This window comes from Primulina huaijiensis, chromosome 6, assembly GCF_012295235.1.
Source record: "Primulina huaijiensis isolate GDHJ02 chromosome 6, ASM1229523v2, whole genome shotgun sequence".
In the NCBI taxonomy this organism is placed as follows: Eukaryota; Viridiplantae; Streptophyta; class Magnoliopsida; order Lamiales; family Gesneriaceae; genus Primulina; species Primulina huaijiensis.
The window spans coordinates 861,591-886,213 of NC_133311.1; the positions used below are offsets into that span (position 1 = coordinate 861,591).

At 32.6% G+C, this 24,623-nt stretch overlaps 3 protein-coding genes and 1 non-coding gene across 12 annotated transcripts; 2 read left to right on the forward strand and 2 right to left on the reverse strand.

The window, feature by feature from the left end:
- Nucleotides 1–4,715: 4,715 nt before the first annotated feature.
- TRNAG-CCC (transfer RNA glycine (anticodon CCC)) lies at nucleotides 4,716–4,786 on the reverse strand. The gene has a single exon. It is a non-coding gene; the product is annotated as a tRNA-Gly (tRNA).
- A 675-nt stretch (nucleotides 4,787–5,461) lies between these two features.
- LOC140978954 (dephospho-CoA kinase-like) lies at nucleotides 5,462–9,373 on the forward strand. 9 transcript variants are annotated; one of them, XM_073444232.1, is made up of 7 exons: nucleotides 5,466–5,676; nucleotides 5,801–5,861; nucleotides 5,969–6,011; nucleotides 6,099–6,151; nucleotides 7,388–7,571; nucleotides 7,776–7,921; nucleotides 8,828–9,371. In XM_073444232.1, the coding sequence occupies exons 5-7, from the start codon at nucleotides 7,464–7,466 to the stop codon at nucleotides 9,270–9,272; spliced, it is 699 nt and encodes a 232-aa protein (XP_073300333.1). In that variant the 5' UTR covers nucleotides 5,466–5,676; nucleotides 5,801–5,861; nucleotides 5,969–6,011; nucleotides 6,099–6,151; nucleotides 7,388–7,463; the 3' UTR covers nucleotides 9,273–9,371. The 9 variants fall into 9 exon arrangements, with proteins under 9 accessions (XP_073300334.1, XP_073300333.1, XP_073300330.1 ...); XM_073444233.1 differs by having other exon boundaries at nucleotides 5,462–5,861; nucleotides 5,969–6,151; nucleotides 7,333–7,536; nucleotides 8,828–9,373; XM_073444229.1 differs by having other exon boundaries at nucleotides 5,466–5,861; nucleotides 5,969–6,155; nucleotides 8,828–9,372.
- Nucleotides 9,374–14,378: 5,005 nt separating this feature from the next.
- On the forward strand, nucleotides 14,379–15,027 carry LOC140979698 (translocator protein homolog). The gene has a single exon (XM_073445229.1). It carries the CDS (start codon nucleotides 14,459–14,461, stop codon nucleotides 14,954–14,956), a length of 498 nt encoding a protein of 165 aa, XP_073301330.1. The 5' UTR covers nucleotides 14,379–14,458; the 3' UTR covers nucleotides 14,957–15,027.
- A 1,011-nt stretch (nucleotides 15,028–16,038) lies between these two features.
- LOC140978953 (translocase of chloroplast 159, chloroplastic) lies at nucleotides 16,039–20,382 on the reverse strand. The gene has a single exon (XM_073444223.1). It carries the CDS (start codon nucleotides 20,176–20,178, stop codon nucleotides 16,150–16,152), a length of 4,029 nt encoding a protein of 1,342 aa, XP_073300324.1. The 5' UTR covers nucleotides 20,179–20,382; the 3' UTR covers nucleotides 16,039–16,149.
- Between the last annotated feature and the right edge of the window lie 4,241 nt (nucleotides 20,383–24,623).

The following is a 24,623-nucleotide window of genomic DNA, read 5'->3' on the forward strand; positions in this document are numbered from 1 at the left end:
TCATACCAATGGAGATATCATTCCATCTTTATTAACTCGTGATCTTTCTCTAGATCTTCCAATGTGGGACTTTGATTTTATCCCAACAAAATGATTAAAATTACAATAAAAATTGTAAACTGTTTTTTCACTTTTAAAAACTTTTAATTAATACTTGACCTCCCACAAACAAATCACATCATTATTTCTATTTTAAAAAAAAACATATTATCCACAGGATAATTTTACTTAGTATAATATAAGGGCAATTTGGAGAAAAATACATCTGCCTATGATTTATTTAAGATTCAGTACCTATCATTTTTTTTTTGTATTTTAATACATGACAAAAATTCAACTTAGTTTTTACTACATGTTTCATGCATTTTTACTTTTTTACCCTTGTAATTAATAAAAAAATTATATAAATACCTATTTTTGTTGGTTATTTTCTCTTTCCACTCATCATTCCCGATGCATTTGGATGACATGTATATTTAATTTAAATATTTTTTATTTTAAAAAAAATAAATTCGCAACTAAAGATTGAACTTTTTGAAATACTTAGTTTCAATTTTAAAATACTTGATTTAGTAAATGAAATAATCAGAATGTGTATTAAAATTGTGATATTCGAATATGCAATGCAAGTTCACCAAATGCTCTCATTTCCATCCAAGATGCATTTGAATGAGACGTTCATTTCATTTAATTTTTTTTGTTAAAAAACAAATTCGAAACTAAGCATTGAATTTTTTCAAGTACTTAGTTTTATTTGCGACAATATCTAATTTCAGTTTTAAAATACTTGATTTGGTAAATGAGATACTCAGAATGTGTATTAAAATACTTGATATTCGAATATGCAACGTAAGTTCACCAAATGCTCGCATTTCCATCCAATATTCATTTGGATGACATGTTCATTTCATTTAATTATTTTATTTATTTAAAAAAAACAAATTCGCAACTAAGCATTGAACATTTTGAAGTATTTACTTTTATTTGTGAAATACATAATTTCAATTTTAAAATACTTGATTTGGTAATTGAGATACTCATAAAAGTTAATAAAATACTGGATATTTTAGTAGGCAATGTAAGTTTACCAAGTGCTTGCATTTCTATCCAAGATGTATTTGGATGACATGTACATTTCATTTAAATATTTTTTTATTTTAAAAGAAAAACAAATTCGCAACTAAGCATTGAACTTTATGAAGTACTTAGTTTTACTTGCAAAATACCTAATTTCAATTTTAAAATACTTGATTTGGTAAATGAAATACTCAGAATGAACATTAAAATACTGGATATTAAAATATGCAACGTAAGTTCACCAAATGCTCGCATTTCCATCCAATATGCATTTGGATAATATTTTCATTTCATTTAATTATTTTTTTATTGTTAAAAAAAAAACAAATTTGTAACTAAGCATTGAACTTTTTCAAGTACTTAGTTTTACTTGCGAAATACCTAATTTCAATTTTAAAATACTTGATTTGGTAAACGAGATACTCATAATAGGTATTAAAATACTGGATATTCGAATATGCAATGTAAGTTCACTAAGTGCTCGCATTTTCATTCAAGATACATTTAGATGATATGTTCATTTCATTTAAATATTTTTTTTATTTAAAAAAAAAATCGCAACTAAATATAGAACATCTTGAAGTACTTACTTTTATTTGCGAAATACCTAATTTTAATTTTAAATTACTTGATTTGGTAAATGAGATACTTAGAATGAGTATTAAAATACTGGATATTCGAATATGGAACGTAAGTTCACCAAGTGCTCGCATTTCTATCCAAGATACATTTGGATGACATGTTCATTTAATTTAATTGTTTTTTTATTGTTAAAAAAAATTGCAACTAAGCATTGAAATTTTTCAAGTACTTAGTTTTACTTGCGAAATACCTAATTTCAGTTTTAAAATACTTGATTTGGTAAATGAGATACTCATAATGAGTATTAAAATACTGGATATTCGAATATACAACGTAAGTTCACCAAGTGATCGGGTTTCCTTCTAAGATGCATTTGGATGACATGTTCAAGGACTTTTCAGCAGCTACAAAGCTTTGAAAGAGAAAAAAATGCTTGGAGCGAAGATTTGAAGATTTCCAAACAATGTTCTTCGAGAGAATAGCTCGTGATAGGAACGAGTAACATAATCCGTGGATTTACAATTTACATAGAAATATGAAGTCGGATACCCGTCAATAGTCATAGTCTAGTAGGTTGAAATAAAACGACATACAATTCACCTTTGATAAATAATTAAAGACATTTAATTACTTTCCTGAGTTGAATTAGTTTGACATAGCTTGAGAAGGCATGTTCAATTGGATAGAAAATCTCGTCGAAAGCATAGATCATTGTCGAACGAATTAAGTAGATTAGCGAGGGGTAGGTGAGCCGAGATTCTCAACAAATTCATTTCTCGTTGAACTTTAATCAATCATTCTAGCTTATTTATTTCATCATTTAATCTTTGAACCATTTCATTGAGTTTTTATTTAATAATTGTAGTAGTAAACAATCATCTGAAGTATCGCTGCTAAAAATTGAATAACTGAGAATAATAATTGAGAAATACAGTCCTTAGAAGAACGATACTCGTACTCTTGTACACTATATTATTACTTGACATCATGCACTTGCGATTATTTTGAGCTTGAATATTATTAATTTTTACTAAGAATTTTATAATGAAAGTTTTGCTCAATCACTAAGTATAGAACATTTTGAAGTACTTATTTTTACTTGCGAAATACCTAATTTTAATTTTAAAATACTGGATTTGGTAAATGAGATACTCAAAATATGTGATATAATACTGGATATTCGAATATGCAACGTAAATTCAGTCATGCTTGGTTTTTCCAACTGAGATTTATTAGAATACATATTCATGCCATTTAAAGAAATGAACACAATTCATTACTGATCGTGGAGTAAGAGTAAGTTGTTTGTAGATCAAAATAAGCACTTACTTTTAACAAAAATATAGTAGCATACTTGTCACGGAGTAAAAGTAAGTTCTTTTTTTGTATACCGAAATAAATTGTTATTTTTATTTCATGAGGAGTGATGAACAATGTATTTGTTAAAATTTCAATTGCATTGAAATTTCATCATAATGCATATTAGAAACATCCTATATTTTATTACCTATTCTGAGTATCTTATTTATGAAATCAAGTATTTTGAAACTGAAATTAGGTACTTATCAAGTAAACTAAGTACTTTAAAAGTTTCATGCTTAGTTGGGAATTTGATTTTTTTTTTTTTACAAAATAGATATCACATGAGAAGGATATGTCGTCCAAATGCATCTTCTAAGGAAAGACCAACACTTGGTGAACTTACGTTGCATATTCGAATATCCAGTATTTTAATACCCATTATGAGTATATCATTTACCAAATCAAGTATTTTAAAATTGAAATTAGGTATTTCGCAAGTAAAACTAAGTACTTCAAAAAATTCAATACTTAGTTGTGAATTTGTTTTTCTTTTAAAAATAAAAAAATATTTAAATAAAATATACATGTCATCCAAATGCATATTTAATGGAAATACGAGCATTTGGTGAACTTACATTGCCTACTAGAATATCTAGTATTTTATTAACTTTTATGAGTATCTCAATTACCAAATCAAGTATTTTAAAAATGAAATTAGATATTGTCGCAAATAAAACTAAGTACTTGAAAAAGTTCAATGCTTAATTGCGAATGTGTTTTTTTAAAAGTAAAAAAATAATTAAATGAAATGAACATGTCATCCAAATGGATATTGGATGGAAATACGGGCATTTGGTGAACTTACATTGCATATTCGAATATCCAGTATTTTAATACCTATTCGGAGTATCTCATTTACTAAATCAAGTATTTTGAAACTGAAATTTGGTATTTCGCAAGTAAAACTAAGTACTTGAAAAAGTTCAATGCTTAGTTGCGAATTTATTTTTTTAAAAGTAAAAAAATAATTAAATGAAATGAACATGTCATCCAAATGGATCTTGGATGGAAATACGAGCAATTGGTGAACTTGCGTTGCATATTCGAATATCCAGCATTTTAATACCAATTCTGAGTATGTCATTTACTAAATCAAGTATTTTTAAATTGAAATTAAGTATTTCCAAGTAAAACAAAGTATTTCAAAAAGTTCAATGTTTAGTTGTGAATTTGTTTTTTTTTTTTAAATAAAAAAAATATTTTAATTCAATGTACATGTAATCTAAATGTATCGGGAATGATGAGTGGAAAGAGAAAGACCAACAAAAATAGGGATTTATATAATTTTTTATTAATTAAAAAGGGTAAAAAGGTAAAAATGCATAAAACATAAGGTAAAAACTAAGTTCATCTTTTGTCAGGTATTAAAATACAAAAAAANTATATAAAGCAAAAACACCTTAATTGATCTCTCATGATGTACCAAATTTTTTACCCAAAATACCTTTTCCATTGCACTATTATTTTATGAATGAAGCAAAATGTACAATTCAATAAAATAAAAACTCAAATATTAATTAAAAAAAATACTTTTAACCTCATTATATTTCATATTAAAAAATTTTTTTATATAAAATGAAAAATATTCAAAATTTAATTTTGTGCACAAATTTATTAATATTATAGTTGATCGATGTTAGATTAAATCCTTGAATATATTATGTCAAGACCAAAACGGTTAGAAATGAAGAAATTGCGCATCCGGGGAATCGAACCCCGGTCAGTACCGTGGGAGGGTACTATGATACCACTACACTAGATGCGCTTTTTGTTTGATCGATAAAACTTTATATATTTTTATAATAAAGCAAGCTGCTGCAATTTTTTTATTTTTGTGATTTGATTGCATAATATACGAATTCTTGGAAAATATACCATATCACAAAAATCGCATTTATTCGGCTTTCTAATATAAAATTATTGCGAAAGTTGGATTCGATTGAGACCCAAAGTTTCCGAGACATTATGTGATTACAGTAGTAAACGATTCGAGTTGGTTCGCAAGTTTTTATAATCAATTTAATAAATAATTGATTTGTTTCGAATTTAACAAACTCAAGTCAAATTCAAAAATGTTCTAATTTTTTTTAGCCGAACTCGAGCCCAAATTATTTTGTTCGATAGTTCGTAAGCTGCTCACGAACATTAATATTTTATTTATATAATATTAATTATATATACATTTCGAGCTTTCGGACGTTTCGAGTTTTCAAATTAGCATTCTGGAACTTTAATATCCATACAATGGCTCGAATATCTCATTAATAGATCTGAAGATTTCGAGTCCAAGTCGAGCCGAAAAATTTGAAAAAACTCGAGCTTCGATTTACTCGATCTTCAAATCGAGAGGGCTCGAATATACTTAAGAACAGAATTCAAACTTTAAAATTTTACTTAACATTAGGTTCGATTCGATTGGTTGTGGAACTAAGATAATGGAAGAATTTATCTCGACATTGAAGTTCAATCCGTACATACAAATACTTCGTTTACAGAGTCTTCAAATTTGTTCGGGTTCGACAGCCTTGTCCGCCTCGTTTTTCCTCTTCTTCCTTTCCCTCCACCTTCACATGAGGATGTTTAATGTTCAAGATCCGTAGGAAACACCACCTTTGCCCCAATTGTTATATATATATTAGTGATCGACGATGTGCGGTATGTAATTTTCAGTTTTTGAAAAAGAAGTTTATCAAATTTATTATTTCCAGCTCAAGCAGAATGTTTGTTGTGCTATAATTGTTTACTCCATTTTTGTATTGTTTTGATTCCTGGTGGAAAGATGTTCTATCCACGTAGATACTCAAATCTTATTGAACGGATTGCTGGCTACATGGTATAATGTATGTCTTTTTTTAACCTTACTCAAGGCCAATCCATTTTTGTGTTAATATAATATATAGTTAATTGCTTAATGATTTATTTTTTATTTTTCCCGTTCCTTGTTTAGTTTCACGTTGGTGGAGTGGAGTGGACTGGTAAGTTTTGAACAGGTAATGATTTTGTTGGTGGAGTGGCCCAAAATTTCTGGAAAAAATTCTTCTAATTCTCTTCATTTCCTACAACTGAAACTTAATCAGATCAGACCCTATATGTGTCCCTTGTGTTGGGATTTGGGAAACTTTGCTCTACTGTAAGTATTTCTCAGTTACTCTTTTCTTGCTGTTTCTCTAATTATGTCTGATTATGGTGATTAATAGCGTAATTCTGAATTTCTATCTTCCACGTGGTGTTTCGTTGGATTAACTTCTCTTAATTTATGCTGGGTAGTTTGGATTTTTTCTGGGATTCTTCAGCTTCCTATATTTTTCATTTTACTGGACTGCGTTCTTGAATCGGTTGTGGTTTCTTGTGTTGTTGCCTGTTTCGGATTCAATGAGGTTTGTTTAACTGGGTTATTAGTTGTTAAATTTTATGATGATCCGTTATGTAAACTGAACTGAGAAAGTTGGGATCTAAACTAGTGTAATTTAGCATAGCCCTTGAATTAAGCTACTTATGAACAACAAATTCTGGATTTTGACAAGTCTTTTCTATTATTTGATTTCACGGCAAATCTTTACGCCACAGTAACTTAATCCAGGCGTTATATGACGAAATAAAGTATGCTGCAACTAGGTAACATGCGAGAGGTTAGAAATACATAATGGAATGTGAATATCTGAAACTGATTGATTTCAAGTGAAATCAATTATTTGAGATCATTATGTAGTGATTTAGTGATGCATTGAGGACCAAAGGAAATGAATTTGATTATGAGAATTTATTGTGGAACACACATCTTGCTACATCTGTGAATCATGCCAGTCATATATGTTGAGCCCATATTCGTTTATTGAATGATTAGTTGAGTGGCATTTGCAAGGATTGGGAGGGACGCTAGGACTGTGGATTTGAGATTCCCATTTCATATTTCATCGACATTGTCGGCATCATGCTTTGCAATTGTATCTGATAATTTCACGTTGTATTTTATTTGTCTTTTTTATTAAGACCATTACATATCGAGCTTGTGCTCACCCTTCAGGACTATTATATATGTTTCCTATAATCATACAATAGGTGGAGCAACACTAGATATGTGGAATAGTAATATCACTGGGAGCAGGAATGTAACTAGGATACCTAACGAGGGTGGGCTAAAATAAATATAGATTATAGTTTTTTATGGAAAAAATCATTGTATGAAAAATAATGAATTAAAACATATCATATTGCACCACAAAAACCTTGTTCTTTTTTAACTGATTTATACACTTGTTCATGTAATATTTTCATTCTATTTGATCATAATTCTTGAAATTTATCTCACAGATTTCTAGTTCTTCTCCAATCTATCAGCAAAATTCATTGTTATTTGTTAATTAAGTCACAGAACTTGAAGATTCCAACGTGAAGATTGAAGGTTCAGTGGGCATTCAAGTTCTCCAGGGATACTTACAGGCATGAGGATAGTGGGGTTGACTGGAGGAATCGGTTCCGGAAAGAGTACAGTCTCCAATCTTTTCAAAGCTCATGGTATTCCCATCGTTGATGCTGACGCAGTTGCCCGTGTATGCTTATGCCCTGATTTTCTTAAAGTTTATTGAAATTTTAGCTCGAATTATCTAATGTTTATGAAATTTTACTACTGTGACTACCTCATCTTATCTAAGTCCATCTTTCCAGATCCCTCTTTTCAGACGTACTAGTATTGACCATTCCCAATCATTGGATATGAACATTTTTAATTGGTAATAATTTCCTATATATTACAGAATGTATTGAAGAAAGGCACGGGTGGCTGCAGAAAAGTGGTGGCAGCATTTGGGGACGATATTTTACTGCCTGATGGAGAGGTGGATCGCCCAAAGCTTGGACAAATTGTATTCAGCAACTCTGATATGCGACAAGTTCTTAATAGGTATTGTTTATGAAGGATATGCTTATGACACGATGGCGGAACCAGTATTTACTAAAAATTTATATTTAAGGCCTAAGGACTTGTTGCACTTGAAATTTCTTTCTACCCGTTTATTCCATTGGTCAACTCTCGATTTGGTGAGTATATGATGAGGAAATTTGGGTTTTTTTTAGAGGCGAAAATTGGGATGTTTTATGACTAACTAAAAATCACATTCCATTAAGCCTTTTACTGAATGGTTTGTTTTAGAAGGCAGTTATTGTGGTATTATGTTGTATAAAGTGTTAAACATAAGTGGAGGTGTGGAAAAAAATGCAGAAGCTTGAAGACACTCTAAAAGCAAGCAAAATGGTCAGGGCTTCTTGTAAATGTTGTCCTCACTCCTTGTTTAGCATTTGGTGAAAAATAATCGTGCTTTACTGAATTAATTGTCAAATGCTATGCTACTCGTGTCAATATTCAATTGTATCTATCAAGTGCAACTACGATGATCTTAGATTCGCTCAAAAGAAGGGGACTCGACAAGGAGTTTTGAAGCACATGTCGGACTCCTTTTTTTCAAAACCATTTGGTGGAAATGCTCATGCTCATGCTCGTAGCTAATTCCTTATATTGTATGCTTCTCATTGTGTTGATTGAGCATGTTGGCCACATGTTTCAATTGTTGTTATTTCTGAAAGCTATTATCGTTGCCTCTGAAAATCACTTCTCAGCAACTGTTTCTTTATTACCCTGAAATGAAACCAATATCTCGGTCCTTGTTAATCTACCACCAGAACACACTGAGCTAATTGGATATCACCGTTCCTTAATTATTTTCAACAAACTCATATGAAGCTGCTTGTCCTTTCCTGCCTATTTTTGTGTTATGTGAAACTTCAACTGATGTTCTGAATTCTTTAACAGGTTACTGGCACCTTACATTTCATCTGGGATTTTTCTAGAAGTGTTCAAGCTATGGTTGAGGGGTTTCAAGATTATCGTTCTCGACGTGCCTCTCTTGTTTGAAGCAAAGATGGACAAGTGGACTAACCCCATCATTGTGGTTTGGGTTGATCCAGAGACTCAGCTTCGACGACTTATGGGAAGAGATGGGACAACAGTCGAAGAGGCCAGCAGTAGGATTGGTTCTCAGATGTGTCTAGATTTGAAAAAGACCAAGGCTGATATTGTGATCGACAACACGGGAAGTATAGAGCAACTGAATGACAATTTCAGGGAAGTGTTGATGCAGGTGAAGAAACCTTTAACATGGACTGAATTTGCACTTTCTAGAGATGGAGCTATTGTGGCTTTTGTTTCTATCCTTTTTGGTGTCATCGTATGTAGGAAAGCGTTGAAGCCCAATTAATTTGTTCGATTCTGTAAAAAATCTCAAAAAGGATATTGGGCAGCAGACCTTCAGCTGGAACTGTTGTTTGTTCCAAGTTTTGTTTGTTCCAAGTTTCGTGTGTTAATTCGATGACTTATACATGTTTAATCTTGTTATTCTCAATGTAATTATACTTGTTATACTGTTGGATGATTTGCAAGAACACATCTGTGCATAATTTTTTAAAAAAAACTAGACTTATGAGATAGAAAAACACATCGTGCTATGTGTCGCAACTCGCATGAAAAAAATTATGAATTTTTGGACATGTGATGCCCATAAAAGTATATAGATCTCACATAATCAAATTAAAAGCAGATCATTAGATATAGTATGACGGTACAACTTTTATATATACTAGCATCTCATTGAAAGTAAATTGAATGCAAGAGATTTGCGTGTCATCTCACGTATTTTGCATGAAAATAGTGACATGCGCATTGGCCAACCTCAGTTCTATAAAAGCATAAAGCTAGCGAGCAATTAATTGCATTCGTATTTCTCTTCCATCTCTTCGTATCTTCCTTTAACAACCGAGCAGGAACGATGGTCGACTAGGTAAGAGTGCGACAAATCTTTGGTTTTAATTTGTTCTTCCCAAAATTTACCCACTTCTTTTAACCAATCTATGTTGCGTATGGCATCCCTATCTCTATCTCTTTGTCCTAGATTTTGTTTACAGACTAGACTAGGTGGAGAAGATATAGGCCATGGCTTCTGGAGGGATCTTATATAAGCTAGTTCTGCAGTGGCCCGACTCATTTTGTCGATTCAATCCATGTCAACGGTCCTATTCTCGATTTGCGGCTGGACAAATTCGCCGGAGGGCTTCAGTAGGTCAATGGCCCTGAGTAATTGTCCGGCCACAAACTGTGGATAGTGAACTTATTTAGTACAGGCTACTGGCATGAACTGAATCGACAAAACGAGTTGGTCGACTGTAGAACTAGCTTACAGTGATCAAACGGTAGCATCAAAGTTAAATGATTTGCAGATAAAATAAAAATAGAGAGCAGACAAACATATGTGCTAGTCATTGTTGAATCATAATTTTTCATTGTAAGCACTCCCTATTTATAGATATATAATATTGAATGCCCAACTCCTCTATATTTATTTAAACTAGGAATGAGCACGTGCTATGCACGTTGGTGATTAATAATGAAATATATACTAACAAGATTTAAATAATTTTTAAAATCGTTTAAATAACATCTTGTTTATGAGTATTTATTGATCTAAATATATCAAAACACAATAAATAAAAATACATCATAATGATAAATCAAATATATTCACTTATTTATATGATCGTTTTCAATTTGCATGATTATAACATAATGACAGCTCTCTCAAATTAACAAAGATAATTTTCATCCAAATATCATTCACAATGGAAAACAATAAAAATAAAATTAAGAGAATAGTAAATTTTTCTAAAATCAAAATCACAATGTATTTAAATGGAGTGCATATAGTGACTGTCAAATAAAATTCTCTTAATTAACTAAATTATCATAATGATGTTAAAATAAAACCCCTAAACTTGTTATTAAGTTAAATATCAATTGTGTTTTTGCTAACTTTTAACTCCTTGCTAATTTTGTTTAACTTTTTCCTTTTTTAGAATAGATATTACACATCAACTCAAATATTTTAAACTGTATAGTAGCTCAATCATCATGATTTGATCGATGTATCCAACAAGGACAATTATTGCACTCCAACAATATCAATAATTACACTAATTGCAATATATGAGAATTGATCTCATGACTTTGACTCTTATATATACCAATTGTAGGATCATGCATTTGCCGTTTTACCAAATATTATAACCAGGGTAACGATGCAACATTAACTAAAATCTTTTAAAATCGTAAAACAATTCAAACGTCACATTTCGATTGTTATACCTTACATAAACAATTATTGCACCTAACAAATATGATATAGTTGTTATTTTACATTCTAGAAATCATTTTTCTAAATAAAATTTATTCTAACTAATCAAATAATTTCATCGAACACAAAGTAGTTTTAATTACTAATAATAATTTAAACACAAATATTAATTGTTAGGGTGACCACTATATGTCCTCACCTATGTTTCATTAAATTGCAATCATAATAATAATGCACAATGAATTGGTAAACATAACTTAATTAATTTATTAAGTGAGTAATATTAAATAACAATTTTGTTATTTTGAAATGTGAAAAATAGCTTATATATATATAAACTCATCATATATAATGCTAAATTAATTAATATGTAGAAAAGAGAAAAAATTGTTTTTTATGTATGTAATTTCATCATATACAATTAGAAATTAATTAATAGGTTGAAAAGAACAAACAGTATAACAAATAATATATTATATATGATGATTTCGTAATAGAATAATGTTAATATAATCATATTTTGTATTATGTTTAGAACGCAATTGAAAATTGATAACAAAATATATAATAATAGAAACTTTAATTTTAAAAACATTTTTTTATCTAAAATATTATCATAATACATAATGAATCATAAGTGAAATCACTAAATTGTTGAGTAACTATTTATTTAATTATTACTTAAATCAATTTATTGAAATTTGTCAAAAATTTAGCATTTCTTATCATCTACATAAAAATATCAAGAGCTTCATAAATTCATTGATATTAATTAAAAAATTTAATTTAAATACATAAAAAAATTCTTAAGTTCCTAAAAAAATTATTTTATAGTTATATCTGAAATATTAAACATTTTATTAGAAGTTTTTTTCTTATCAGCTATATAAAAATATCAAGAGTTTCACAAATTTATAGACATTAATTAGTAAAAATAACTTAAATTAAATATATAAAATTTATAAAAAATAATATAACGTGTTTATAATATTATGAAAAAATTGAAAAATATAGTTGAAGAACTCACAAATTTTATTAGTTATATTTTAAAAATTAAAGCGAGTTACACCCATATATGGTACAAGATTTTCTACCTCGCAATGAGATGTACAAGTAGTAAAACCACAATTAAAAAATAATTCATTAAAAAAATAATTTGAGAAAAGTATTGCAAAATTGCAATCACAGAATAATTTTACGTTAAAAAAATATTCTTACAAATAATCTTTAACATATTTCAATATCTACAAAATATACGATACTTCTTAGTTCATATTTTAAAATCAATTTGTTATAAAAGTGACTTATTTATATATAAAATAAAAGAAAAGATAAGATATAAATATTAAATATTCATTAGCAACCATGAAGAAATACACTAATTTTAGTAACAAATTTTAGTGTCAACAAAGAAAAATAATGGGTAAATTGATAAATTCAATATACATTAATATCCAAAAGCATTTAAGATAGACAATAAATTATAAAAGAATCCATTAAAAAATTATTATTTTAAAATCAATTTGTTATAAAAGTGACTTATTTATATGTAAAATAAAAGAAAATATAATATATAAATATGAAATATTCATTAGCAATTATGAAGAAATACACTAATTTTAGTAACAAATTTTAGCAGCAACAAAAAAAAATCATGGGTAAATTGATAAATTCAACATGCATTAATATCCAAAGGTATTTAAGATAGACAATAAATTATAAAAGAATCCATTAAAAATTATTGATTTAATTTGCTAAATTAAATAAATAAAGGTATATTAAAACATTCACAATTAGAAGTGATATATTTATATGTATGTTAGATTTTACTAAGAAATGTAAATAAATAATTTTTCTGGCCTAAAATTTAAAAAAGAAATAGGAATGTTTATTAATGTCCAAATCCATTTAATATGGACAATGAATTACAAAAAAACTCCTAAAAAAACATATTAATTTAATTTGCTAATTTAAATTAACAAGAAAATTTAATTAAATAATTTTTTTGGCATAAAAGTTAGGAAAGAAAGAAGAATTTGTATTGATGTCCAAATTCATTTAAGATGGATAATGAATTGCAAAAAAACTTTTAAGATAACCTATTAATTTGTTTGCTAACTTAAATTAAATTAAATAAATGAACAAGGACAAATAAGGAAATTCACAAATGAAAGTGGTATATTTATATGTATGTTAGATTTTTTTTTTACTTCTCCCTTGACGTTTTGATTTGTTTTGAAATAACATAAAAACTCTTGTGAGACGGTCTCACAAGTTCATTTTGTTATACGTATTTTCTATTTGAGTTATCAATGAAAAATTATGACATTTTATGTTAAAAGTATTATGTTTTATTGTAAATATGAGTAAGATTAACTCGTCTCACGGATAAAATATGTGAGATCGTCTCACAAGAAACCTACTATTGAAATAAATATAAAAAGAGTTGTTGCAACATTTCCAATTGTCATTAATTTTGAAATTGTCCTAAGTTTTAGTTTATGATCCATTAACTATGAAGACTGACTCTATAAATAAAATATTATAACTGTGGAAATTGAATATGAATAAGAACCGATTGCAAACAAAGTATTCCGATCCTGTTTAAATTTGTGAAAGAGAAGGTGTTTCGCTCCGCATTATTAAGAGTAAGTCTTTTTTAAGAGACAAACTCATAAAGTTATAGCCATGATACAGGCCATGATACAGATGACCGAATTCATATATATAATGAAAAGTAATAATTTTGACATAAAAAAATAATGTTATTTCATTATTTGGCTCGGACCAGAGATCTATTTCACAAAACTGATATGTGAGACTGTTTAATAAGAGTTTTTGTGATTAAGATATTATAATCTTCACAATCGGATATATATTTTACAAAATTAATCATTGAGACCGTTTAATATGAGTTTTTGTAATTAAGATACTATAATCTTCACGTAAATCTTATCTTTTTGTTAAAAACATTGAAATTGAATCCCACTAAAAATAATTAATCAACTCAACATCCTCTATAAGAAAATATTTTTTATTGTGAATTATTTTTGTGAAACACAAACATGAAAATTAAAAATAATAATAATTAGATTTTGAGACAATATGTTTTTTGAATATGAAAATGAAGTTTGTATTGGTCATGGGAGCAAGAGGCCACAGCCCACGTACCTTCTTCTCCACCTCTTTCGCCCACATACTCTCAATCTCCCAACACCACAAAAAGCAGCCATGGCTTCCAACACACACCAAAACCAGATATGCAATACAGAAAACAGAAGAGAACCGGCATGGCCGCGCGCGGCCTCCGCTCGTTGGCCATAGCCATCATCTTGCCACTGTCCCTCACCGTCCTCGACATCATCCTTTTCGGGTCCGGAAACCGCTTTCGCTCCATGCAAAGGCATCCCTACTTTCCTCCCATGTGGGCTTTACACTCCGCTTTGTTGGTCGCGGCATTTCTTTCCGGCCTCTCTGCTTGGCTTGTTTGGGTGGACGGCGGGTTCCACCACCAACCAAGAGCGTTGTTCCTGTACTTGGGCCAGCTTTCGCTCAGCCTGGGATGGTACCCGATTGTGTTCGGGGCTGGGGCTATACGGGTTGGGTTGGTCTTGTGTGCCGCATTGTTCGGGTCGCTGATTGCGTGCTCTCGGATCTTCAAGAATGTGAACCCCATCGCGGGTGATTTGTTTAAGCCGTGCCTGCTTTGGGGGATGCTTCTGGCTGTTGTAAATGTTAGGCTTGTGTACCAATGGTGATGATGGAGTGAGAAATGTTCGTCTTTTGTTGAGTTTTATAACATGGCAGGTTGCATTGAAACATAGACATAATTACTGTGTCTTTTGTTGAGTTTTATTGATTTATGTATTAAGTAACACGAAATGTTGTATTGGAGCATAGAGATAATTATCATACGCAGATTCAATCGTAAAGTGGATGCTGGGAATAAAAAGAAAGTGTCACTTTCATTTTCTTAGTTCGATCTTGTACCTGTGTTTTATTGAACATTGTGTCTGAAAATGATGAAAGAATTTTGTTAAGGGAATTTGTCATTTGTGTTTGTGTCCGAAAATGATGCAAGATTTCGTCTGGTTCGCAAGCTATGATTAACATAGTGGTGTCTTCCTAGCAACATAACCCCTTCAGAAGTAAAAAAATTAATATTTTACATAAATAAAAATGATCTAATACATAGAGAAGTTTCAACTCCTCCCAGCACAAAATTCAGAGTACGTTCCTGAATGCGTCTTGATGGATCAAGTATGAGGCAAATCTCGATTGCATAGCGAGACAAATCTCGATAGAACCGAGCGTTTAGGAACAGGGATGGTCGATATGAATCATGGGTGAGTGAATGTACTGTAGGGGGTTTGTTTTAAAGAGTTTCTGTGCACAAGTTCAAAGTTGAAATATGCAGAGCTGTGCGATAACACGCTAACTAAAGTTGAAAAACAGTGAATGCATGAGGCATGCAGCAAAGACATGAAGTCAAGCTCTACAAGACAAAGCACCTATCACCCCGTGAATAACACTCTTTTGCAACAAGAAGAATTATCAAATAAAGGTTTCTTACAGAAGGCACCAAACGGATTTAAATGATCCTTAACAAGCTAACTAAAAGAATATGAAAACAGCGAAGAAGATAGAGTTCCGTCTTGAACTGGATCACTACTAATCTACATTGCATGCCGGGGCGAATAGGTATATATCCAATAGAGTGATTAGCACAGCCAACGTCCCATGTTAAAATGTGAAAGCTTCTCTTCTAAAACACACACACTTGTTCTCTCAGAGATGACTAGATAGCAAAATATTGATCTTGTGAGAACATGCAAACAAGTAGAATCAAAGATGAAATTATACCCTGAGTATTCAAAAAGAAGACACAGTAGCAGTCATAGTCTTGCTTGGTGCTTGTAATCAAAACAAATAAACAAAATATCATGATCAACTAATAGATTGAGTACTTCTCATTGGCACCAGCCCAGAGTTTTTTGTAGATGGAAATGGCAGTAGGAATTATGGCTGCTAGTGCAAGAGAAATATGCTCCGAACTGCTTGTCCTCACGGTGACCTGACCACTGAGCTTGTTATTGATTCCAGCTCGAACCGCCACCTTCGAGTTCCGACCCACAGAAAACTGAGCCAGTGTGTTGAACCCGAGTGCTAAATCGCCTTTCCATTTAATGATAGACATGCTAAACGTGGACTGAACCTGGCCTATTGGATAATCATTCTCCCTGCGTTGCAGCTCAAAATTGGCACCATATGCCGTGTCATTCTGAGACCTGACAGCACCAGCTCCGCCTACTAAAACATATTGTTTTCCTAGTGTAATCTGATCTTCAACCTTGATACCAGGGACAACATTATCACCAAGAAATGTCACAGATATCCCGGCAGCAGCTTTATTCTTCTTCAACTTATTAAATTTTGTTTCGCTCCGTATGATATAAGCGAGTTGCTTTCCCATACTCTGAATGTCAAAGCCAGCCATGGTTGACATGCTATTATCTCCATGCTTGGCTGCAATAGAGGAATCTAAGCTGACACTGAAATCTTTCTTGTCTTTGGTGATTTGAATGGTGTATACCGCTGGGAAACGATTAGCAATAGCTAAGCTGTGTTCAAGGTTGACACCATCATAGCCACAGTCATGGTCCCAACCATGAGTATCAAGAACAGGCCGTGCACGAAACTGTGAAGTTGGCTCTAAGAAACGATATCGGTGAGATGGATTATCACCATCAAATGAAGGTGGCAGAGCCATGTCTGGTAGAGGAACTGTTATAGGAGCTGCGGCTCCTGGATCAGTATCATCCTCGGCACCAAAGCCAGTTGTAGCATTCGTACCTTTCTTTTTAATCTCTCTCAATCTTTTCAACTCCTCTTTCCACTGCTTTTTTTGGAGAAGTTTTACTCGGTAATCATACTCTTCAAAGTATGCTTTCCGCTGTTCCTTGCTGAGCTTGGCCAACTGAGCTTTCTTGAGAGGCCTAAATGGTGGAAGCTGATCATACTCATCTTCTTCTTCATTATCAGAATCCGATAACTCATCCAAGTCCACGTCAGAATCAACACTATCTCCACCCTGATCGGATGGAAGTTTTGGGTGTGCACGAGACTGCAACATTGATGACAGCATGTATGGAAGAGGTGGTGAGCGAGCCCGAAGACCAAAAATCTTGCGATGGTCAAATGGGTCTTGAGGTTTTGAGAGTGAGCTTGCTTCTGATAAAATTTTCATCGCATAGCATAACAACAGTAACTGAGGTCTCCAACTCTGACCATTAGGAAGTATTTTCTGGCCCTCCCTGTTTTTCCGACAAGACGTATGGTTTTCCACAAGAGAAACCGGATTCATCAGACTCGGACTCATCATCCGTAGATCACCTACTGCATGCCCGATCGACTGCTGAAGAATATGAGATCTTTGAGTGACAAAAACCTCATAGCTTAGAGGCGTACCAGAGGGTCCATCCGGTGGTGCCGAAGCAGCATGAGTGAGGGTCACAATGGCACTTCGCCAGATAGAAGGGCCAAGAGCACTTGTGATAGTCCTCAGGAGTGGAAGGTCATTAAGATCCCTAGTTTGTGCATCTAACCGATCCACATAAAGCATGACATCCGGGGGACATTTCTTTGTGAACTTCTTTGCAGAAGTCAATACATTTCGGTTGAAAGCCTGTTCCATTGCCGAAGACTTTAGACCAGGCGTGTCAACAACACAAACCTTAACTCCATCAACAAATCCAGAGATCTCTTTCACAGATGCTGTTCCCACTTCAAACGCATCAATTGGAGACATATCCTGTCCAAATATTGAATTTATGGTAGCACTTTTCCCCAGTCCAGATTTTCCAAGAACCAGAATATTAATGGAGAAATCCAAGCTATCTCTTTCATCTTCTTCTAGCTGCAACGCCATCCTCTTGGCAGTATCCAGGCTAAAGATTTGGTTGTTTTGCCTTCCCCCAAGAATAGCAAGTCGATATAAAACCTGTGCAGCCACAGATTCCTCAGGAGAAACGCCTAATCTATGAACAAGCCTCAAAAACTTTACCCGGATTTTCTGCAAGTTTTCCAGTTTCTTTTTCTCTTCTTCACTCAAGTTGGCCTCAGATTCTCCTCCACCTGTAAACGTTGATGGACTGAAAAGATTGGGTTGGTTTGGTCTTGTAGCGGGAGCAGGGGCAGGTCTCAAAGACCGAAGTGAAGATCCCAGACCAGCAGGACGCTCAACAGAGAAAAGCCTAGACCCATCTTGAGATGTGATTGTAATACTACCACCATCTGTGTCAGCAGCACCAGTTGCAGCCTTCAATAGTGCAGCCAATGCAGCTGAATCAAATAATCCTTTACCATCCCCTTCATCATCAGTATCAGCGTCTTCTTCTGAATCTGTAACAATTTGGCCATCAACCCTTTGAGATTGCTCAAATGAACTGTCAGCACCTGCACGAGAACCCACACCGGATTCTTGTTCCAATTCTTCAATGAACTTTCTGGCAGCTTCAGAGCTCCCAAAGATCATACCATCAGTATCTCCTTCTGTTATTGAATCAACAGGCTCAACTACTTCACCTTCCAATTCGGTAATTTCCTGGGAATGTACAGCTTTAGATTCAACAGAATCGGTCAGTTTTGATTCATTGGATACTCCATCAGCTAGTTTATTAACACCAGAATTATGCTCACCATTTGTCTGCACAGATTCATTAGTAGGTATGACCTCTCTATCAGGGTCGACTCGCTCTTCAGGATCAGCATTACCAACTTCCCTAGTGCTGACTGTTTCCTTACCACCATAACCACTCACAACCGGGGCATCCATTTCCTCAGTTTTTACATCTCCATTTTCTTCTGTCTCTCCAACTACAGCAACTCCAGGACCTGCAGCATCGACCTGAATTGTATCAACAATGGAATCCCCTTCAGATGTGAGTTTCACATCACCAGGACCAACCACTTTTGATTCTTCTGTTGGACCAACAGCAGGGGCATCCATTTCCTCGGTTTTTACATCTCCATTTTCTTTCATCTCTCCAACTACAGCGACTCCGGGATCTGCAGCATCAACCTGAATTGTATCACCAACAGAATCCCCGTCAGATGTCAGTTTCACATCACCATGACCAACCACTTTTGATTCTTCAGTTGGACCAACACATGCCCCAGCTTCAATTTCTTTGGTTTTTGCATCTCCATTTTCTTCCGTCTCTCCAACTACAGCGACTCCGGGACCTGCAGCATCAACCTGAATTGTATCAACAACAGAATCCCCTACTGATGTGAATTTCACATCACCAGGACCAGCCACATTCGATTCATCCATCAGACCAACAGCAACCTCCTCATTCTCTGGTAAAATAACTGCATCTTTAGTACTCAAATTCCCTATCTTGCCTCTCTCTTCAGACTCCTCCACTGAATTGTCATCCTGAACCACACCCCCGCTCTTTATTTCACCCATCCCTGCAGAACCCACAACCCCCTTAAGCTCAGCGCCATTAACGATATCAGCTGCAGCAGAAACAGATCCAGAATCTTGAACCAAAGCTACATCCTTCCCCTCCGCAGCCTTATTAACATTTTCGACATCATCTGCACCCACCAAAACCCCCGAAACAGGTAAAGTTTCAACCTTTTCATCAGATACCCCCGAAGCATCCACAAAGGGGGGGCCATCAAAATTCCCCTCCCCAATAAGCTCTCCCTCATTCGCTGCCCCATCTGGACCATCCAAACCCGGATTCTCCAACCCCGCTTCAAACTCCTCTTTCCCACTCACATAACCCCCCTCTTCCTCGTCATAAAAAACGCTACTACCACCAATATTCTTACTTTTAACATAATTATCATCGTTAGCATCATTCGTTTTCTGTAAATTCTCATTTTGAGTACTATAAGGAGATGGAGACACAGAAGAACCTGATGCAACCTCCGAGGTGGGATTCGAATTTCCTTCTTTCGAGTCCATGGAGTGCCGAAAAAACAACAAAAAAAACGAAGAATTTGAAAGGTGGGTGGATTAAAAGATAAGAATTTTGAAGGATATACGGATAAAAAAGAGGAGAGGAGCTGTGAAGCAAAGAATTGAGTTGTGATAAGGTTTTGGTGTTTTTGGGTTTTTGAGAGGGCAAAACAGAGTTTGGCTGCCTCACACAGGCGCTGCGTATTGTTTGAGATTGTTTTTCTGTCATTTTTTTTAAAAAAAAATATATATATATATATATATATATATATTTTCTATTTTTTCGTGTAATAAAAATAACAAATGATAAATAAATTCTCAATCACAATAGTCAAATTTGCGTTCAGTTTCGGTCAGACAGATTTTTTTTTCCGCAGTTCCTGACTAAAGGAAAAAGGTTTTCAGCATTTCTTGAGCCCACGTTTGTTTTTAGATGAAATTCGATACAAAACATTGAAAATCTGAAACAAATATATGATTTCTCATAATTAAATATTTTAGTTATTATATTAATAAATGATTTTTGAGTACCTAAACATGTATAAAAAAATTTGATATTAATGACATTCATGTGAAAATTTTGTACAAAACCATAAAAATATGGTATTAATATATGATATTTGAATATTAAATGTTTCTGATATGATACTAATAAATGATTTTGAGTATTCAAAGATGTATAACAAATTTTGATATTAATGACACATTTTTTCGGATGAAAATTGGCACAAAACATTAAATATATGATACTAATATATGATATTTTAGTATAAACTCTTTTAGATCGGATACTAGTATATAAAATTTGAGCGCACAAAAAAGTGTAATAAGTATTTGTTAAGATAAAATTATATGTAAGTTTTGGTGATCGTAAACTAAACTGATCTAACATAAGCTTATATTAATCAAGATCATTAAACTAAACTGATCAAGACTACAAGCGTGCAGATCAACCTACGTTGATTTATTGAATAGAAAAATGGAGCTACTTAACTATTTCGTTTTGATAGAGTTTCTTCATTAGCATTACTTGAACCAAGTTGTTCGAGCAGAATAGATCAACTCAAAGACCAATATTTCAACATTATCTGAAGAAAATATATTATATCCGAGTTTATAATAAAGTTGTTAGCAAGGACAAAATAGAAGAGATCTGTGTATTAAACCTTTCAGCTAGTGTCCAAGAAATTTGAATTGATCATTACTATATTCAGAAATACGATAAGGACATGTGGCAATATCTGCATAATTATCGGCTACCCAATACATTTGAGTATCATATATATTTATTAACGTTGAGGACCGACAACTATAAATAAAGAATGCATCAAGATTGAAGACCTCTCTCGCAACCGCTGCTATTTTATCAATATTTGTCAAACATTGAAATCATACAACATCTATCAAAATATTCATCTTTAAGTTATTTTTGCACACGTGTTAAAAATTTTCATTTGATCGATTAAGGATCAATATTGTGAACTTTGGACTCTCACTTATCTTTTATACACAAGTCTTGTTATGTTGTGAGAATCAATTATAAATATTTGTCAGATGCATGTTTTTGAACAGATCAAGCAGAAGTAAAGAGTGATAGGGGTTTCAGGCTTTCAGATCATTAAGGTTGTTGAACCAAACTGAAGTGAGATTGTACAAGTTGTTGAACTGATCAAATCTTCTAGTGAAATCCTTCTTGAAACGTAGAAGCTTAGCTTTCGAACTTCCATAAAAAAATATTTTCTCCTAACTTACTTACTTGTACTGTTGAGATTGTTATATGTTATGGGTGTCAATCGGTTCGGGTGGGTTGGGTTTCAGGTCAACCCGCGAATCTTTTTTTTTCCAACCCGAACCTGAAAACCCTCAACCCGAACACGAACTCGTCTAACCCGACTCAACCCGTCTATCCCGCCTAACCCGAATTTTATTTATTTTTTCAAAAAAATTAATAAAAAAAATTCGAAAAAATAATAATAATAATTTAATTTAAACACATAATAACAAAATTTTCGATTTAAATTTGAAAGTTTAATTATAGAAAATTAAAAGTATATTTAATAAATCAAATAAACAATTGTTAAAAAATAAAAAATATACAAAATAAATATTAAATGATGAAAATTTATCGTATAGTTAATATAAAAAATATACAAAATAAATATTAAATGATAAAAATATAGGTAATATTTTCAAAAAAAAAGTTTTCGGGTCAGCCCATGACCTAACCCAACCCGAAACTCGTCTAACCTGGCACTAACCCGAACCCAAAAAACCCCAACCCGAACCTGATTTTTTTCGTGTTGGGTCGTGTTGAATTTTGACACCCCTATTATATGTGCTGGTAAGTGAACTAGCGTAAACTGAGTTATTGCATTTATATATTTCATATTCACCAAGTAATTTGAATTGTTTCAGCACTTAGAAATTAATTTTAGTAACTTAAATTACTAAGTCTGATTGGACTATTGACTTGAGTTGTTAACACAACTTAAGTTTAGCATTATTTGACACACTTTGTATAACAGTTAATTCATCCCCTCTAAACTGTTATCTTTGATCCTAACAAGTGATATCAGAGCAGTTTATTATGATCTCTTAGTATCTGATATATTGATGATTTTTTTAACAAATTTCATATATTTTCCGAAGAAGAATATGATGGTTGGAAGATTCGAATGCAGCAAACACATTTATCAGCCCAAGATGATGACATGTGTTATCTCATCTCGGATGGACCGATGAAGATTATGAAAACAAACACAATCATGGTTGTAACAGACAATTGTCCTCAAATGATAGGGAAACCAAGGATGGAACGGACTGCCAATGACAAGAAGAAAGTAAATCTGGACAACATTGTAAAAGATATCATTTATAAGATTTTAGATATAAATATGTTCGGTAAAATTAAAACATGTTCATTTGCTGAAGAATTTGGGAAAAACTTACCCAACTTTGTGAAGAAAATGATCAGACGAAAGAGAACAAATTGATGATAGTCATTCAAAAGTTCGATAACATCAATATGAAACCGAGTGAGCCAATGAATTGGTTCGATGAAAGGTTCACCAACATAGTGATCAAGCAAACAGGCCTTGGAAAAGAATACAGTAACAGGGAGATTGCACTTAAAGTAAGAAGATTCTTACTAAGAGAATGAGACATCAAGGTCATATCCTTGAGGGGAGTCCAAGTACTTGAACAAGCTCGAGTTGCATGATATATTCACTGACCTGAAAGCCCATGAGTTCGAGCTGGAACTAGAAATGAAGAAGAATCATATGTTCCACTAGTTACAAAAATCCTTGTTACAACAGAAGAATTTCCACCCAAGTCAGCAGAACATTTGAGCAATGACATCATGTAATTATTTGTAAAAAAGTTTGGGAAATTCATGAGGAAGAATCACTCTAACATTCAAACTTTTCATAAAAAGAACAATTACCAAAAAGAGTCAAACTTTTCTGATCAAGGTTGTTTTAATTGTGGCAGAACATGCCACTTCATTGCTGATTGCACTAGACCAAAGAAGGACGAGAAGAAAACATCTGACAAGAGAAGAACCAAATATGAGAAGAAATCATTCAGAAGGAAGAAAAAACAGAATGTGCTGATAGCATAAAAAAAGCAAGAGCAAGCGGATTGATACAAACTCAAAGACCACCAGCTCAGATGATGCATCCAATGATAGTGATGAAGAGCCAGTCAAGTGTCTGATGGTTGATAAATATCTGGAATCCAACTTTGATGATGTATTTGATTTTACCTCTAGTGAATTTACACGAGCTGATATAATCTCTGACTCTCTGTACTGGATGAGCTAGTAATGAATTACAAAAGACTTTTGCAAACATTTGAGGAAGTCAAAGCAGAAAAAAATGTGTGAAAGATTAGTCTAGCATCTCAATATGTGAATAGCTCTATGAGCTAGACAATATTAAGAAAAGTTATTATGCTTGCGACTGAAAATGATAACATGTGATCTGAATTCCAAGTAATAATGATTGAAAATTAAAGGTTAACTAATTTGGTCAACATCTCTTCTGTTTCACTTAGAGAGATGCATGAAAGTAAAAAAGCAAGCTAGTGATAGATCAGGCTTAGACTTTGATCATAATGAATGCAGCTATTTCAAAACAAGTAATCAGTTGTAATGAGTTTATACCAAATGTCATATGTTAGTACCACATTTGTAATATTTTGTACAATTTTTTATTCGAAAAAACATATATCATTAATATCAAAAATTTTTATACATGTTTGGGCATCCTGAAATCATATATTACTATCAGATTTGAAGTATTTAGTACTCAAATATCATATTTTCAAGGTTGTGTACCAAATTTTCATCCGAAAAGACGTGTCATTAATATCAAAATTTGTTATACATGTGTTAGTACTAAAAAAATCATATATAAATGTCAGATCTAAAATGTCTAATTTGGAAAGTA